General features: G+C 38.7%; 1 protein-coding gene across 1 annotated transcript; it reads left to right on the forward strand.

Moving 5' to 3' along the window:
* The first annotated feature begins 238 nt into the window (after nucleotides 1–238).
* On the forward strand, nucleotides 239–14,463 carry LOC4329647 (uncharacterized). The gene is made up of 18 exons (XM_015769943.3): nucleotides 239–419; nucleotides 516–4,312; nucleotides 4,408–4,606; nucleotides 5,527–5,666; nucleotides 5,776–5,855; nucleotides 7,146–7,277; nucleotides 7,351–7,467; nucleotides 8,101–8,193; nucleotides 8,473–8,550; nucleotides 8,754–8,810; nucleotides 9,135–9,804; nucleotides 9,887–9,942; nucleotides 10,479–10,555; nucleotides 10,627–10,709; nucleotides 10,800–10,879; nucleotides 11,652–11,731; nucleotides 12,290–12,335; nucleotides 13,301–14,463. Exons 2-18 carry the CDS (start codon nucleotides 655–657, stop codon nucleotides 14,105–14,107), a joined length of 6,453 nt encoding a protein of 2,150 aa, XP_015625429.1. The 5' UTR covers nucleotides 239–419; nucleotides 516–654; the 3' UTR covers nucleotides 14,108–14,463.
* The last annotated feature ends 1,827 nt before the right edge of the window (nucleotides 14,464–16,290 follow it).

The following is a 16,290-nucleotide window of genomic DNA, read 5'->3' on the forward strand; positions in this document are numbered from 1 at the left end:
CAAAACACCCACAAAATTCGCCTCTTCCCTACAACTCCACATCCCAACGGCCGCACGGAAAAAAACACGCGCACCGCAAAGAAGAACAAAAACCGACCCACAGAGACGCACAAGCACAACACACCTCCACCCTCTTTTTTTTCTATTTTTTCCGCTTTATTTATTTATTTTTTTCTTTCGCTTCCTCATATTATACTCCTCCTCCTCCTCTTCCCCCCTTCTCTCTCTCTTCCTCCCTATCCGCCTCCTTCTCCGCCGCCTCCTCCCCGCAACGACGCGGCGACTACGACGACCCGACTCGCCGCCTCCTCGCCCCCCGCCGCCGCGGCGCGCGTACGGACGGGCGGCGGGCCCCTCCTCGCCGGGCGCCGGGGTCCGCAGGCATTCGCCGCCGCCGCCGTAGTGTGGCTTCGTTTGAGGTTGGTGTTCTCTCTCTCTCGTTGTTTTTTATTTTTGGTCTCGGTAGGGTTTGGGCGGAATTCTGATTGGGCGTTCGTTTGCGGTGGAGGTTGCAGGGGCTCGCGAATTCTAGGGTTTTTTTTTGGGTGTGATCGGAGGTGGGGAGAAGCGGCGAGGACGCGGGGGGAGGGGAGGTGGGGGGGCGTGCATTGGATGGTCTCGATCCGTGCGGCTCCCCGCTGACACGCTGCTTCGATGGAGGAGCCTGACGGGGAAGCGCGTGGGCGGGAGGATCATGCTGCGGTTGGGCGGTTGGGAGGAGAGGAGGGTGCTGTTGGCGGCGGTGGCCTGGCTTTGCTCGCTGTTCCTGAGATTGGCGGTGAGCTCGGTGATGGTGGGAAGGTCTGCGGTGGTCAGGAGAGGCGCCTGCCCACAGAGGAAGATGGAGTCCGAGATAATGGAGGTGGCTCCGCTGCAGAATTGGTGGAATCTGCTGTGAATGTTTCTACCCCTTTTGAAGGAAGGGGTCAGATTGGTGGTGAGAAGGAGTCTAGTATGCAGGAGGGGTCTATGAACATGGCGGGAGAGAAGCATGGCAGTTATCATGTGGAATCTGCTGAACCCAGCAATTTGCAGACGTGTCATGCGCCCAATGGCGGGGTATCGAATAAGACATTATTTGCTCCCTTCAGCGAAGTTTTCTCCAGTGATAACAGCCATATGCGTTACTTGCTGGACAAAGCGACAGAGGGGAGCATTTGTGAGCATGGTGATTTGGCGGACAGTAAAGATGATTTGGGTGGCGCAACGGACGTAAAGACAAACACAGAAGATTTACAGATGGTTTGCACGAAACCACATTGTGATAGCGAGGGTTTGTCGGATTTGCATAATGACAGTGAGCGATGGCCACAAGTGGTTGATGGGGTGGGATTTACGATAAAGGGTAATAATGAGCTGAAACAAGTTGATTTGATACCAAAAATTGAAGCTGAAGTCTCTAGGTCGGTGGAGGATGATTCAATCCCTTCTTTTTCTGGTGGTATTGATGATTCTTTACGCAAGGCAGGTTGTGCGTGTGAAACTCTCAATGATATGGGGATGTCTCATATGGCCAATGGTGATTTGTGGTGCAATGTTTTATATGCCCCTCTTAGTGAAGGATGCCAGTCCAAGGATGCTCGACACATAGCAGTCATGGGGAACAAGGTGACACAGGGGAGTCAATGCGGGCAGGGTGATTTGGCGTGTGATGGAATTGTTTTGCGAGGTGGGGTAGATGTAGAGAAAAGTCTAGATGATTTACAGATGTGTTCCAAGGAACCACAATGTGATAACAAGGGCTTTCCATATTTGACAGAATTTGGTGTCCAGCAGCCATCATATGGCATGAATGTCATATGTTCGAAGACAGATCCTAACCATCAGCTGGAAAAGGATGAATTGTTGACAAATACTAGAGGAGAGTTCTCTAGTTCTATCCATGAGGATTCAGTTCCTTCAATTTCTGTGAGCTCTGTTGATTTTACTTTTGATGGCAATGCTGGTCAGATTGGTAAAACATCTGAGCATAGAGCAATCATGGAGAAAGTGTCGCATGGTTCACAGCGAGGAGGTGTACTTTCCTGTGAGAGTAGGTCTTTAAAGGAGTCTCATGCAGATGAGAATCAGAGTTCCACATTGGAGGTTAAGACATGTGAAGAGGGCTTACAGACAGGTCAAGTGGAACCATGCCACAGCATCGTAGCTTTGTCGGATTCAGGGAAGTATGGCACCGACATATTACCACGTGGTGGTGACGGTCTGAGATCGATGACTGGTGCTAACCATGAGCTGGTAAAGGATGATTTTCATCCAAAAAGTGATGTAGTGGTCTCCTGTCCAGTGGATGAGGCATCGATTCCCTCTAACTATAATAGCCCCATTGATGTTCTTTTATACAAAGAGGATGGTTTAGTTGGTGAGATATCTGAAAATAGAATTGGTGTGGAGAAATTGGCTCATGATTTGCTCGGAGAAGTTATGCTTTCATTTGACAGCAGGCCTCAGACTGAGGCTTCTGGAGATGAGAATCAACACTTCTGGATGGATGTTCCAAAGGGTTCAACTGCATCTGTTTGTGAAGTAGAAAATACAGGCACTAGAAGATCTTGTGATCCCTGTGCTGAAATAGAGTTTCCACTCCAACAAAGTCGTGAAAAGCATGTGATCTCTGAATCCCCCCCAGAGAGAGATCTGACTAGTTCGTCCCATAACCTACCTTGTGAAAATGAACCTTGTTATAGTGGCAGGGAAACACCCGCCTTCTGCCTAGGCCATCAAGATTCTGCTGGTCTTGGACTGGAATCTTCAGACTGTTTGGTACAAGAGCTCAATACGTGTACTTCCACTGATGACAAAGCTTGCTCTGTTGATTTTGTTGAGAATGGTAATGGTTCTCATAACCAAAAGGAAGTGCCGGTGATTTTCTTCAGGCGGAGGAATCCAGTAAGAGCTGCCTCTTCAAGAAATTCTAATTTTGAGAAGTGTGACCAGATAAACAAATCAGGTAATAGTACACGCAAATCTAAGAAGGTTGACAGTGTAAGCTCATTACTTAAAAGCACCATGATTAAGTTCCCAAACAAAACCACAAAGGGAAGAAGTGGCATCAATAGGCCATTGAACTCTTCTGCTTGGGGCAGCCTACAAAAGCTAATGGATGGTTTCAATCAGAACTGTGGTCCTTCAACTTCTCGTTCTCATCAAACTTGTTTGGGAAAAGAAATATCAAATAGAGGATCTAGCGAGAAAAAACAGCTATCTATTCGGAAAATTCGAACTTCAAGATGTTCAAAATATAAAAACACATCACTTTCTGATATTGGATATTTAGCAGGTGAATTGAATGGCCAACCGACCTGTTCAGTGAGGATTGATACTAATGTTTCTTCTGATGCATTGTTCAATTCTCCGAATGGTGCTCACAAAGCTGCACAGTGTGTTGAAGGTAATCATACTCTAAAATTAACATCTAGCCTGACTGACACACAACAGTTTGGCTTGGAGAATGTTACTCAAGAAACATGCCCTGGGTACATCCATGGAGAGTGTGGTACTTCAACTTCTGAACGTTCTCTAAATAATATAGTTGGGTTTTCACCAGACTCTGTTTTGGATATAGCTTCTGTTACATGTGAAAGCAACACTTCTGCAACCCTTGATGTTATAGTGCATGAAAACCCATCTTGTCCTGGTGGATTGATTGGAGGTGGTCTTCGTGCATCTGCTTTATCTACTTCTCACTGTGAAAATCATCATGCTTCATCATTGATGGATTTGGAGCAGCAGGTCAAAACTGTGAGGGAGAACGACATGGGAGAGGAAGATGTCATTCCATCACATGCCATGATGTACAATGATATTGGTGAAGGAAAGCAAACTTTAGCGAAGTCCAATACGATGAGGAAAGGTAGAAATGTGGGAAAGCAGGAATGCCGAAAGAAAGATGGAAAGAAGGGAAAAAACATAAACAAAAATAGAAGTTCCACCAAAATTTCATCTAGTGAAGCTTCAAAACTCGTGTCCTTTTCTAATGATTCACCTTCACTTGATCCATCTGAGTTGCTGCTTCATACGAGACCTCCAAAGTTTGGTTCTTGTTCTAAGGTCGTAACTTCTGCCATACATGATGTTGGTATGCATGGATATGACAATATGCGTCCTTTTGGAATTGACAATGATGACGAAGGGAGTGCATTTGACAATGTGAAATCACTAAGGCGCAAGAAAAAGGATAGTCATGGAGGAAAGAAGGGTAAGGTGCGGGATCCACATGGGAAGGGCAGAAGCAAGAAGAAAAATATAGCTGATAACACCTACGGTTTGCCGGCTCAGTTAACTGACCTGTCAGAACCTCGCATGAATAAACAGAGTATATATTTTCATCTTTGACTTCTATCATTTGATCCTCCTTTACTATCATTTATCAAGTAGCTTCTGTTGGTGCTAACTATCTTATTTATACAGGTGATCTTATTCCTGCTGCTGAACTTGTATTCAAGAACTCTTCTGCCGTATCTGTTGAATTACCTGCAGTTGTTGCTTGCAAAACTGATGGTGCATCTGTACCACCAGCACCTGCTTGGGTTTGTTGTGATGATTGCGAAAAATGGCGCTGCATACCAACTGAACTGGCAGATAAAATCTCAAAAGAAAATCTCAGATGGTATTGATTTCCATCCTGCCATCCCTATTTGATCAATTTTCTTGGTTGCACCAGTCCTCTAACCTAATTGAGTAATCATACGCTGAAATCTATTACTGCATTGTTCCACTGGAAAATAACTCATTTGAAATCCTTTTTGTTTGGATTTCCTTTTGTTTTGCTATGCTAGTCCACAATCACCTATGTGAAATAGAAAAGTTTGGTAAAATGGAAAACATATTTCTTTCTAAAGGAAGAAAGACTTCTGACACTATATTTAGATAATCTGTAGAGTAAATCTTACATTTTGCATTTGTTTGTGCTCTATCATTTTGGCAGTTGGCTAGCAGCCAGCCAGTTACCCAGAGGAAGAAAGGTGCTTCTTGCATGTTAGATGTGCCCATGTTCAATATTTCATATTAGTATTTCCTGTGCAAACAGAGGCTGTTCAATTCTACAGTGTAACTACAGATATCTATTGCATTCCATTCCTTAAAATATTCGTATTTCATGGGCCTTTTTCATTTATGCTCATACTTTCCACGGGATTCATGTAGACTATTAATGTATATATGTAGAAGCATATCGTTTGACTTGAGAGGTGATGTCATGGGATTTGTCTTGCATAATACTTTCATAACAGACAGTTTCCATGTACTATATTGTAATGAAAAACATGGGCAATATTGCATTGGAGACTGAAAAGTGAAAAATGACCTGTGTTTGTGAAGTTTGAGAGGGCAAAGATTAACCTTATTACCAACATGTGGCTCCGCTACATTGAAAATATATATTTTAATTCTTCCATTTGGTTTAATATTATTGATCTTTTTGATGTAGATGTCATTTCAGATGTGTTTGCCTACTCATTTTGAATTTTTTCTTTATCTGTTGAATGGTTAATAAATTACAACTCATTTTCCTTTCTTGTTTATACAAAGGACTTGTAAGGAAAACGAAGATAAGACATTTGCCAATTGCTCTATACCACAAGAGAAGACAGATGATGAGATCAATGCAGAGCTTGGGCTTTCAGATGCTTCTGCTGATGAAGCTAATGGCGATGGATCAAACTCGAAAGGTTTGAATTTTTGACTCTATACATTCTGGTCAGAAAATGCAAAATTTTCTTTTGTTGCTCTCTATCATATCTGATTTGTGACAAACTTTTTCATATTGCTGTGTTGCAGCTTCTGGAGAACCAAACTTTGCACTTCTCAGGTCAAACTTGTTTCTACATCGTAACCGCAGGACACAATCCATTGATGAGGTATGGGTTGATCTACTCACTTTTTATTTCTTAATTGACATTCTTTTGTTTTCTGTTTGTTAAATTTACCTAGCATTATTTTTTTCCGACCATATTGCTTTTTATGTGCAAGGAGCAGTTAAGATTCATATAGAGTTTTGTAGTTTATGTGTATTGTACTCAGAACATGGTATTGCAATAAATCTTATGGGGGGTGAGCATGCTACACATTGTTAGGCTCAGTTTGTGGTTGCTGTGCTGCGCGCACTTGTTTTTTAAGTTCCCGTGGAAATGAACTTATAATTATTGTAGCTTATTCTACAAATCGAATCACAGTTAGATAAAATATGTTATCCATCTGTCATGTTTTCCCAATTTTCATATTTTACATTATAATATTATCGTTTGCCACATGGATCAAAATAAAGGCAGTTTGCTCAACACCAAAATTCAAAAGCTCTATCTGAAAACGAGATTATCATAAGGCACCGCAATACCAAGATCAAAATAAAGGCAGTTTGCTCAACACCAAAATTCAAAAGTTCTTTCTGAAAACGAGATTATCATAAGGCACCGCAATACCAAACAGAGCTTTAGTTTCTCCACTTACCTCATAGTTTCACTTCCCATGCCGCGTGTAGGATAAGCTGGAAAAAACTGTTACTGAAGTGCCTATGTAAAGGCAGACAGTTGTATCATAGCCACTCCAAATCAAGGATGGCCATGGTTCACAAGTTTTCAGTTACAGCAAAAATTCACAGTCAGTTTCACTTGCGCACATTTCCATTTCTCCCTTCTGCTACAGCATGATTAGTGGAAGGTGGAAACTGTTGTTCAGGACAAGTAAAATGCTCCCCATGGCCTCTCTCTCTCTCTCTCTCTCTCTCTCTCATATTATTTATGTTTCTGCTCCCTCAACCTCTTGAATTTATATTATCTCCTTTTTATTTTCTATCAGTACTCCCTACAGCCCTGAAAATCATTTTGGACATATCCAGTCTTCAAAATACAATTTTGACCACTAATTTCTATTGTGATATATTTTTAAGTAATTTTCGAGACAAATCTACACACATGATTATATTTTTTCATGCCTCCAATCTAATTATTTAAAAATTTATCGATATTCAATTTTTTGAAAGTTTGACAACATGTCCGAAAGAACATGTTTATGTGCCTGGATGGAGTACAGGCTAAACTGTCTTGAACTGTTGTAGACAACTTATTATTTCTTTGTTCTTGGTTCTTTTGGGGGTTGAAATTCCAGCAGACAAACCTGATATTTCTATTTTTTTTATTCAATAATGCAAGAGCATGGTATGCAATTGTAAGCCGCCTCACGATGACCGAATGGGTTGTAGAGATGGTTGCTTGAACAGGATACTCAACATTGAATGCACCAAACGTACATGTCCATGTGGGGAGCACTGTTCCAATCAGCAGGTTAGATTCTTTCATATCCTTGTTCTTGTTTCCTTACTATGCTGGGTTTGAACTTATAAAGTTCTTGGAACAGTTCCAAAGGCGCACCTATGCAAAACTTGGTAAGTTCCATACTGGTAAAAAGGGCTATGGATTGCAATTGAAGGAAGATGTATCTGAAGGACGATTCCTCATTGAATATGTTGGAGAGGTAGTGCTTCATGCTGCCTATCGTCCCCCCTCCTCTGTTTATTCCGGGTTTGTGGTGGCGTTATATTTCTGTTAGTGCAACTTGCCCATGGGAGCAATGTTTTATGTTGGCATGTCACTAAATAATACCTTGTATCTGTTGATTGCACTGAGCCATTTGTGCATGCATGCATGTGTTGCCAACATGCTCTGTTTTCTTTTTTTTTTTTTGCAGGGAAACATGCTCTGTTTAAATGTTGATTATGTTGGTTTCACATTCGTTGTAATGAATACCTTGTTCTGACATAGCCAGGATACTTATCTCATTCTTTTCACATGGATATTGGTAAAAAAGCAAAAAGAATGAAGAGATAATGATTCCATTAGTAGCATCCTTCATTCCATGCATCTATTTTATATAGATATATTTTTAAACAACTGTAACTCTGATATTACTTCGTCGTGTTTCCGACTTATGTATTAAAAATATACTAGTATATACAAATTCCATTTTTATCCAAAACTGTACAACCCTCTGGTACAGAAATTCTGTGTATTTATGCAATCTGCTCTCTAACTCAATTTCTCTTCTACTATTATGAATGACCTCATGTCTAATGAGTTTGTTGATTTGCTTACTTCATTGTTGTTTCAGGTCCTTGATATAACGGCTTATGAATCCCGCCAAAGGTATTATGCCTCTAAAGGCCAGAAGCATTTCTATTTCATGGCACTTAATGGTGGTGAGGTATGTCTTTATTTATTCTTAACCAGTCATATTGCATAGATGTACTCCCTCATTTCTAACTTCACGTCTTTCTCAATCCCTGCCACTTCTTAGATATGCCTTCGATTAGAAATTATCAGATTAGTTCATTTATATCATTTCCTATAATATCAATAGATGATACAAACAACCCAGTGTGGTATCTGTTTTTCTTATGTCAACCTTCATGATGCTAACACTTAAAATTAAATCAGTTAATAGTTAATACCACTTTTGGCATTTTGCTTTGAACTCTTCTAGGTGATAGATGCTTGTACTAAAGGAAACTTGGGCCGGTTCATCAATCATAGCTGCAGTCCTAATTGCCGTACAGAGAAGGTAAAACCGTTTTATTTGATCTTTATATTTGAATAGCTGACCAGATCCCTTGCCTTTGTTACTTAAAATATCCTGATAATGTCCAATACAAGTCATATGTTATATTTACAAATAAATAAATAAATAATGATTGGTGCATAAAATTGTGTAATTAGTTATATTCTTATTTTGAGTCCATTAAATTACTTTTTCCTTGTGAGCAGTGGATGGTCAATGGTGAAGTCTGCATTGGAATATTTGCTATGAGGAACATCAAGAAGGTAAGGCTAGAAACTTGAAATCATCAATGAACATGATGCAGGTCCTGAGAAACTGAGAGTTTGCTTTATACTAGCTAAATTTAAATACCAACTTAAAATGTTGTATATTTTTTTGGGAAAAACATATTAATTTGCAAAAAAAAGTCATATAAAATAGCCTAGCCACATGCAAAAGACCCCAATTCAAGTGGTTATCTGATACACTGACTACCACCACCACCTTTCTTATTGTAGAGATAATTTGTGCAAATGAAACGTATCCTTCAGTATAACCTATATCTGTATTATATGTGCTGCACTTAATGGATATTTATTTCCTCACAGGGTGAAGAATTGACGTTTGATTACAACTATGTTCGTGTATCTGGTGCTGCTCCTCAGAAATGCTTTTGCGGTACTGCCAAATGCCGGGGTTACATCGGTGGTGACATATCAGGTGCTGATATGATTACTCAAGATGATGCTGAAGCAGGGACTTTCGAACCTATGGCTGTTCAGGAGGATGCTGAGGAAGTACTTGGTGCAAATGGTTTGTCCTCTCATGGCACACATCTAGATATTGTCGACCATGAAGCTTCCACTAAAACAGAAGATTCAAATGATTGCCCATCTGTGAACCCACCAGAGTTAGAATCTGAGCAACAAACTTCAGGAACCTTATTTGACACAAGTGAGCCAGAAAATTCCTTAGAAGCATTGAGCCCACAGGATGATGAAGATGTCGTCCGCACACCTGTCCATGTGTCCCGGACAGTTGAGAGTACGTCGCGGCAGTTTCCAGAATATGGTACTCGGTCATCAGAAATTTTGCAAAGGGCTCCATGCACACTGGATGGACCAAAGGTTCCAAGCACAACAAATGGAATTCCGCCTAGTTCCGATTTGGGGAGCCACTGGGTACCAGGTTTCCACGCTAATAAGAAAACCAATGTAAAACATCATTTGATTCTGAATCCATCATCAGCTCCTATTGACAGTGAGCACATTTTGGGAGGTAATACTGTTCTTCCAAGTGTATCTCTCTTTCTGTCTAGGGTTACATATGACTGTTAATGATCGCTACCTGACATGCACAGTTGAAGGAAGATTGAACAGCTTGCTTGATGTAAATGGAGGTATTAGCAAACGAAAAGTATGTATCCTCTTGTCCTTTGCATTATATATATACTTCAATTATAGACTAGGACTGAATATATTTTACTGATTTTTTGGCATCAACTCTTAATTAGGATATGTTGTCATATGCTAAATGGCTAAAAATCAACCCAGTTTTTTTATGAGGCATTCTCTTACGGAGTTTGCACCGCGTTGGGGATTAGGGAAACTTATATAGTGGTATTCCACATTTCTTGAGCGCAAATGCTAAAAGACAGTGTATGAAATATGGATTAGTATTTCTCACATTTATTAGTATCAATCTCAAGAACATAGTGTATGAACGACTTTCGATTGATTGAACTTCTACCTTTATTAGACTTCTTTAGGTTTAAATTGTTTCTTGGTCATCCTTTTTGGTACACGGTGTGGTTTGAACTTGAAAGGCTAGGCAATATTTGCATGTGTTCTGTGTTGCATCAATTGGGCGTCAAGCAGTCCAAATATCTCTCCATTCTACCTTTTCTGTCATTGGATATTATTCTAACTACTGATAATTTTTTTTTCCAAAAGGACGCAACAAATGGATACTTGAAGCTTCTCCTTGTGACTGCAGCGGAAGGTGACAATGCTGGGGGCACGTCTAAAAGGTTTGATTACCTAATAACATCCAGCAAGTTACATTTGCCCAGTCTAAATATGCTTCTGTTATATCTTTCAGTGTAAGGGATCTTTCGTTAATTCTTGATGCACTTCTGAAAACAAGATCCAATTCTGTCCTGTTGGATATCATCAATAAGAATGGTACATTTTCTTGCATTCTGCAGCTTTTTACGTGAAATACAATCATCTAGAATTACTGACTAATAAACTATTTGTACTATTTTCTGACAGGACTGCAAATGCTTCACAATATATTAAAGCAGAATAAAAGCGATTTCCATAGGATACCTATAATAAGAAAGCTTGTGAAGGTTTGCATTTCTTTTTTATGTTATGTCTTATTACATTAGTTTCCAATTAATATATCACATTAGAGCAAGTACATCCCTTAACAACTGATCTAGGTGCTACAGTGGACATATCAACCCCCACAAGATCCTTGTTATCTACTCCCTCTGATTCTTTTATGACTTGTGCACAAAAATCAAGAAAAAAAAACTCAAAATGACTATTGTCCTTCATTTATGCTGCACTGGAAAAGATGATAATGTATTTTGTGAGATGGTGGCATTTATTTGGCAAGGGCAAACAAGAAAGAAAAGATGTAAAAATGCATAGAAATTCCAAAGCAACTTACATTTAGGAAAGAGTTGAGTAGGCTAAAACGTATTGCATTTGGAATTGTAGGGGTGTTTTTTTTCCCTAGACCTTTGGTACCATTAATTATTATATGCCACCTATTTTTTGGTGCTAACGTTATAATATTTTGGAGATTTTATCATTAAACATTTGTGAAATGTACGAGGGAGAGATTTAGCATGAGCCACTTACCACGTTTAGCATGGGCGAAGCATTTTTGCTGTAACACCTAAACCCATGGCCCATAGCACAGGTGCTAACTACATACCCGTCCTCTAGTACCTTCTTAACAGATAGGGATGGACATGCTTTTAATTTGTAATGAGTGCAATGCCTGCACCACTGTTCTTATTTTCTGTATAACAAAAAAGAGAATAATATTTCTATCACAGAATTATATCATTATGGGACCCTATTTTTTCCTTATGAGTAATCTTTCTTCAGGTACTTGAGTTTCTAGCTTCCAAGGGCATTCTGACATCTGAACATATAAATGGTGGTCCTCGATGTGCTGGGACAGAAAGGTTTGATTATTCAAACTTGTTATTTATTCATTTGGTATTTTTCATTCTTAGGTTTCATTATAGTTTTCTGTATATTTGCTTTGTGTAGCAACATATTTTTTATGCCAAAACATGGTCTTCCGAGGAAATAAATGCAATTCTTGCTTGTTATTTTTGTATGTTTGATATTTCAAGCTTTCAAATTTTCAAATTTTGCTAGTACATCTTCTGTATGGCCTTTTGTAATCCATCAAGCAACCACTTGTGAAATGTGTTTGTAGCATTGCAATTTATTATATTACAAGTCCCATATTAAAGAATATTTCCTAATGCTGCCCTGAGTGAACAGTATATTTGGAGGTGACAATTTTGAATTCAAGACACTTGTTTTATGTATATCTAATTGCAGTTGCAGGTTTACCATTAATTGTATTACTAAGCTTTAGCCGTGCAAATAACATGCTATGGACAGTATTTTAATGCTCTAAATATAGCTTCTTTTGCTGTTGAAGTTTTCATTTTGAAGCATCAATTCTACAATTTTTCCTTACCTTTTATTCTCTGAAATTCGCATTGCAGCTTCAGGGAGTCGATGTTGGGCTTGTTAAGGCATAATGATATGCAGGTAATAAATATACTAATCCCAACGTGTATGATTTTTATCTTGTTTTTTAGGTATTTGTTTGTGCATTGACTCTTTGTTTAGATAGTATACAATTCAGGCCATGAACATAGTATAGAAAGATTGCAAGTTTGCAAATGCAATCAGCAAATTAATTATTTTGGGAGGGAAATGTCACTTTAAAAGAAAGCAATACAACATAATTGGTAATACTAGTGCATGTTTCTGAACTTGTCATGCATATACATGGTTTGATATTGATTGTTTCTGTATTGTAAATGCTTAGTTTATCCATGGACATAGGACAAGTCTTTTTGCTTAGAGCAAAAAATGGAACCAAAATCAAGTTTTCTTTATTTTCGTTAATGGATAACCAATCCAAATTTCCAATATAGTTTGAAAATTCATATAGTTTTTTTGTTTGTAAATAAGTTAGCAAATGTATTAGTGTGAGTACTTCGCTGTAAACGGATTATGCATTAGCATCATCATGTTTACTTATGAACAGCTGTATTCTTTGAGCCTTCCCGGAAACTGCTGGAACTTAGTTAAATACTCCCTCCGTTTCAGGTTATAAGACGTTTTGACTTTCGGCAAAGTCAAACTGTTTCAAATTGAACTAAGTTTATAGACAAATATAGTAATATTTATAATACTAAATTAGTTTCATCAAATCAATAATTGAATATATTTTCATAATAAATTTGTCTTGGATTGGAAATGTTACTACTTTTTTCTACAAACTTGGTTAAATTTAAAGCAGTTTGACTTTGACCAAAGTCAAAAAGTCTTATAACCTGAAACGGAGGGAGTACAATTTATATTCTCTCTTAGCTGGCTTGATATCTGTTGGTCTTTAATATAGGTTTTGCAATAAGAATATTGTTTGTTATTACCTGCATTTATAGGCTTAGTGATTCTCTGATGTGAGGATATGACCTGTTTGATTCATATAATGATTTTAACAGGTTCAACAGATTGCTCGGAACTTTCGTGATAGATGGATCCAATGGGCCCCTCGAAATATTTCAAGAAATGAGCCAACAGAATATTCACGTGCATCCATATCTGCACACGATATTCATGTCATTTCAACAGCTGGTGGATCTTTTCCAACTTCAGCCAACACTATGGATTGGAAATCCATCAGAAGAAAACGCAAGAGCCGTTGGGATTACCAACCAGATGACCACTATAAAATGGGTGGCCTGAAAATTCAGAAAGTTTGTCCTGTACAAAGTGAGTTTCGGACTGGCTCGGTGGGAAATAAGTTGCATGGTAATTGGGGAACGAACAGCTCCCACAATGATGTTCCTGTGGTGGGAAGTTCAGCCGATGGTGCAGATGATGAAGCACCTCCTGGATTTGAGTCTCAGCAGGAAAGTCGGCCTGGACAAGCTTGTTTAGAATCGGGGGTTTCTCCAGGATTATACTTGGAGAGGTATCAACATAACTTGACTATTTCATACGGGATTCCAATCGCTTTTGTTGAGCATTTTGGAACCCCAGAAGTTGAAGGAGGGCCATGTCGCAAAAACTGGAAAGTCGCACCTGGTGTGCCTTTCCAGCCCTTTCCACCATTGCCGCCCTATCCAAGAGGGAGTCCTTGTCCTTCCACTCAGATGTCTCAGCATGAACACAACAGTTTGGGACATTGTGGCAGGGCTGCAAATAGAGACGGGAGAATACATAGGAATTGGAGAAATGGGGCGAGAACAAAATTTCCATACAATCATCAAGGACGGAGATTTCCTAACAATAATCAAAGATTTTGAAAGTTGCCTGCTGCCTCCAACGTCTCAGGAGCAGGGTGATCCAGGACCTAGAGGCAGGGAGTGACCCAAGTCCTGGTTTTTGAACCTCAAATAGTGGTTTATACATTGTAGTTCCTGTTTATCAGAGCCCCAGAGGTGTATCAGAATTGCGTGCGCCCGTAATTCTATTTAATAGGAGCAGATGTTACTGTCAGTTTATTAGAGGTAGAAACATATTCTGCAAATAGGTCATTGCCTTTGCGGTTCTTTTACTAATTAATTTGCCCATTGGCTCCCTCTGCGCTATGTGTAATCCCGATAGGAATAATTGATTTGATTCAAATCGTTTTACAGGCAAAATGGCTAATTGGTTTCAATCTTTCTCCATCATGTCAAGAAAGATACATGGGATGTGAAAAGTTCCTAAACAGCCTTTTTCATATCTCTTTTCCTTTGTATAATTCACAGTGTTCCCTTCTATTCAATGCAATGCCTGGTTAGTCCATTGTTTTACTTCAAAATGTATGTGAATGTGACTTGCCATGTCGACGACGGAGAAAACGAAGACAGTGGAGAGAAATGAATGCATCTATGGGCAAGTTGTTGAGCAAGTAGAGCGGCTCTCAAACTTATTGACACATGTTACTAGTATTATTGAATATACTACAAAGATAGAGAGTGCAGTACATTGGCATTTAAAGTAAACGGTACTCCTACTAGCATATGAATTTGTAAGCAGGAGCCGGTATAAGTAGCCAGATTACAGATCAGGATCACTGTTTAATCATTATAATTATGCTGTTCCATGGTTGACAAATAAACTTTTTTCCTAGTCAAATTTTACCCCCTTTGTTTCTAAATATTTGACGCCGTTGATTTTTTTAAATATGTTTGATCGTTCGTCTTATTTTAAAAAATTTAAGTAATTATTATTTTTTTTCCTATCATTTGATTCATTATTAAATATACTTCTATGTATATATATATATATATATATATATATATATATATATATATATATATATATATATAGTTTTACGTATTTTATAAATTTTTTTGAATAAGACGAAAGGTCAAACATTTGCTAAAAAGTCAACGGTGTCAAATATTTAGAAACGGAGGAAGTATCAAGTTTGATCAAGTTCATAGAAAAATTTAGCAACACCTAAAACATCAAATTAGTTTTATTAAATCTAACATTGAATATATTTTGATAATATGCTTATTTTGTGTTGAAAATATATTTTTTTTATAAACTTTGTCAAACATAAAAAAAAATTCTGACTTGGAACTGGAATGTGGAAGAAATGGCGTTGGCTCTAGGGAGAATGACACGAGCTGCCAACCACTCCTGAATCCCGATCAAGTGATCATCACCGATCGATAGATCGCAACATCACCAGTGAGTGTACTCGGTACTGTAGTACTCGAGTAGTACTACTGGCCTGGCCTTACACGCCGGATGCGTGGCCAATAATAAATCCTCTGTCCCAGCCTGTTTAATTGACTGGACGGCAGTATTAATAGCAGTACAAGTTCATCAAGAAAGCTACTACTAAAATGTAGTAAGATCATGTTTGAAAAATAGGTTTGGAATATGTTTTTCCATCTTAAAAGGGTAAGTTTCAATCTTAGCCATTCATTCTTCTCTTCTCATTTCATCATATCCTTTCGTCCATTTCCATTTTTCAATCCCACCCTTTCTAATCCATTTTCTAAACACATGAAAGTTTTGACGCAGGGGGCTCACCATGTACTTGCAGTCGCTGTTTTACTTCCGGGGCAGCGTTATTAGTTTCTAGAACGCATAAATTTAATGGGAATTTGGCAGAACTTCTAGGATATAAAGGATAACTATTCTTTCTGAGTGTTTAGCTGATTTTTTTCCCTTTGAAATTCCATTAGTTATTTGCAATCAAATGAAAAATGTTTCTTGTGAAAGATTCCCTATTTATTTGTTTTTCTGTTACATAAAAGACATGTACACGTGCACACCACCATACACAGTCACGAGTACATCCTTAACATGTTCGTCTCGCGGTTTTATACACAGTCACGAGTACATCCTTAACATGTTCGTCTCGCGGTTTCCAAGCGAGTTAGTTTTTTTATTCGTGTCAAAAACTCCTTCCGACATTCGGTCAATCATCTGATGTCATACTAATTTTTTTTTCGCGAACTAAACAGAACCAACTACATTACCA

The sequence above is a fragment of the Oryza sativa genome, chromosome 2 (assembly GCF_034140825.1).
Source record: "Oryza sativa Japonica Group chromosome 2, ASM3414082v1".
Lineage (NCBI taxonomy): Eukaryota > Viridiplantae > Streptophyta > Magnoliopsida > Poales > Poaceae > Oryza > Oryza sativa.

Coding starts and splice junctions, on each gene's coding strand:
- LOC4329647 (XM_015769943.3), top strand. CDS start 655: ATGGAGGAGCCTGACGGGGAAGCGCGTGGGCGGGAGGATCATGCTGCG. Junction 9,943..10,478: donor GAGGTATTAGCAAACGAAAA/GTATGTATCCTC, acceptor TTTTTCCAAAAG/GACGCAACAAATGGATACTT. Junction 10,880..11,651: donor TAATAAGAAAGCTTGTGAAG/GTTTGCATTTCT, acceptor ATCTTTCTTCAG/GTACTTGAGTTTCTAGCTTC.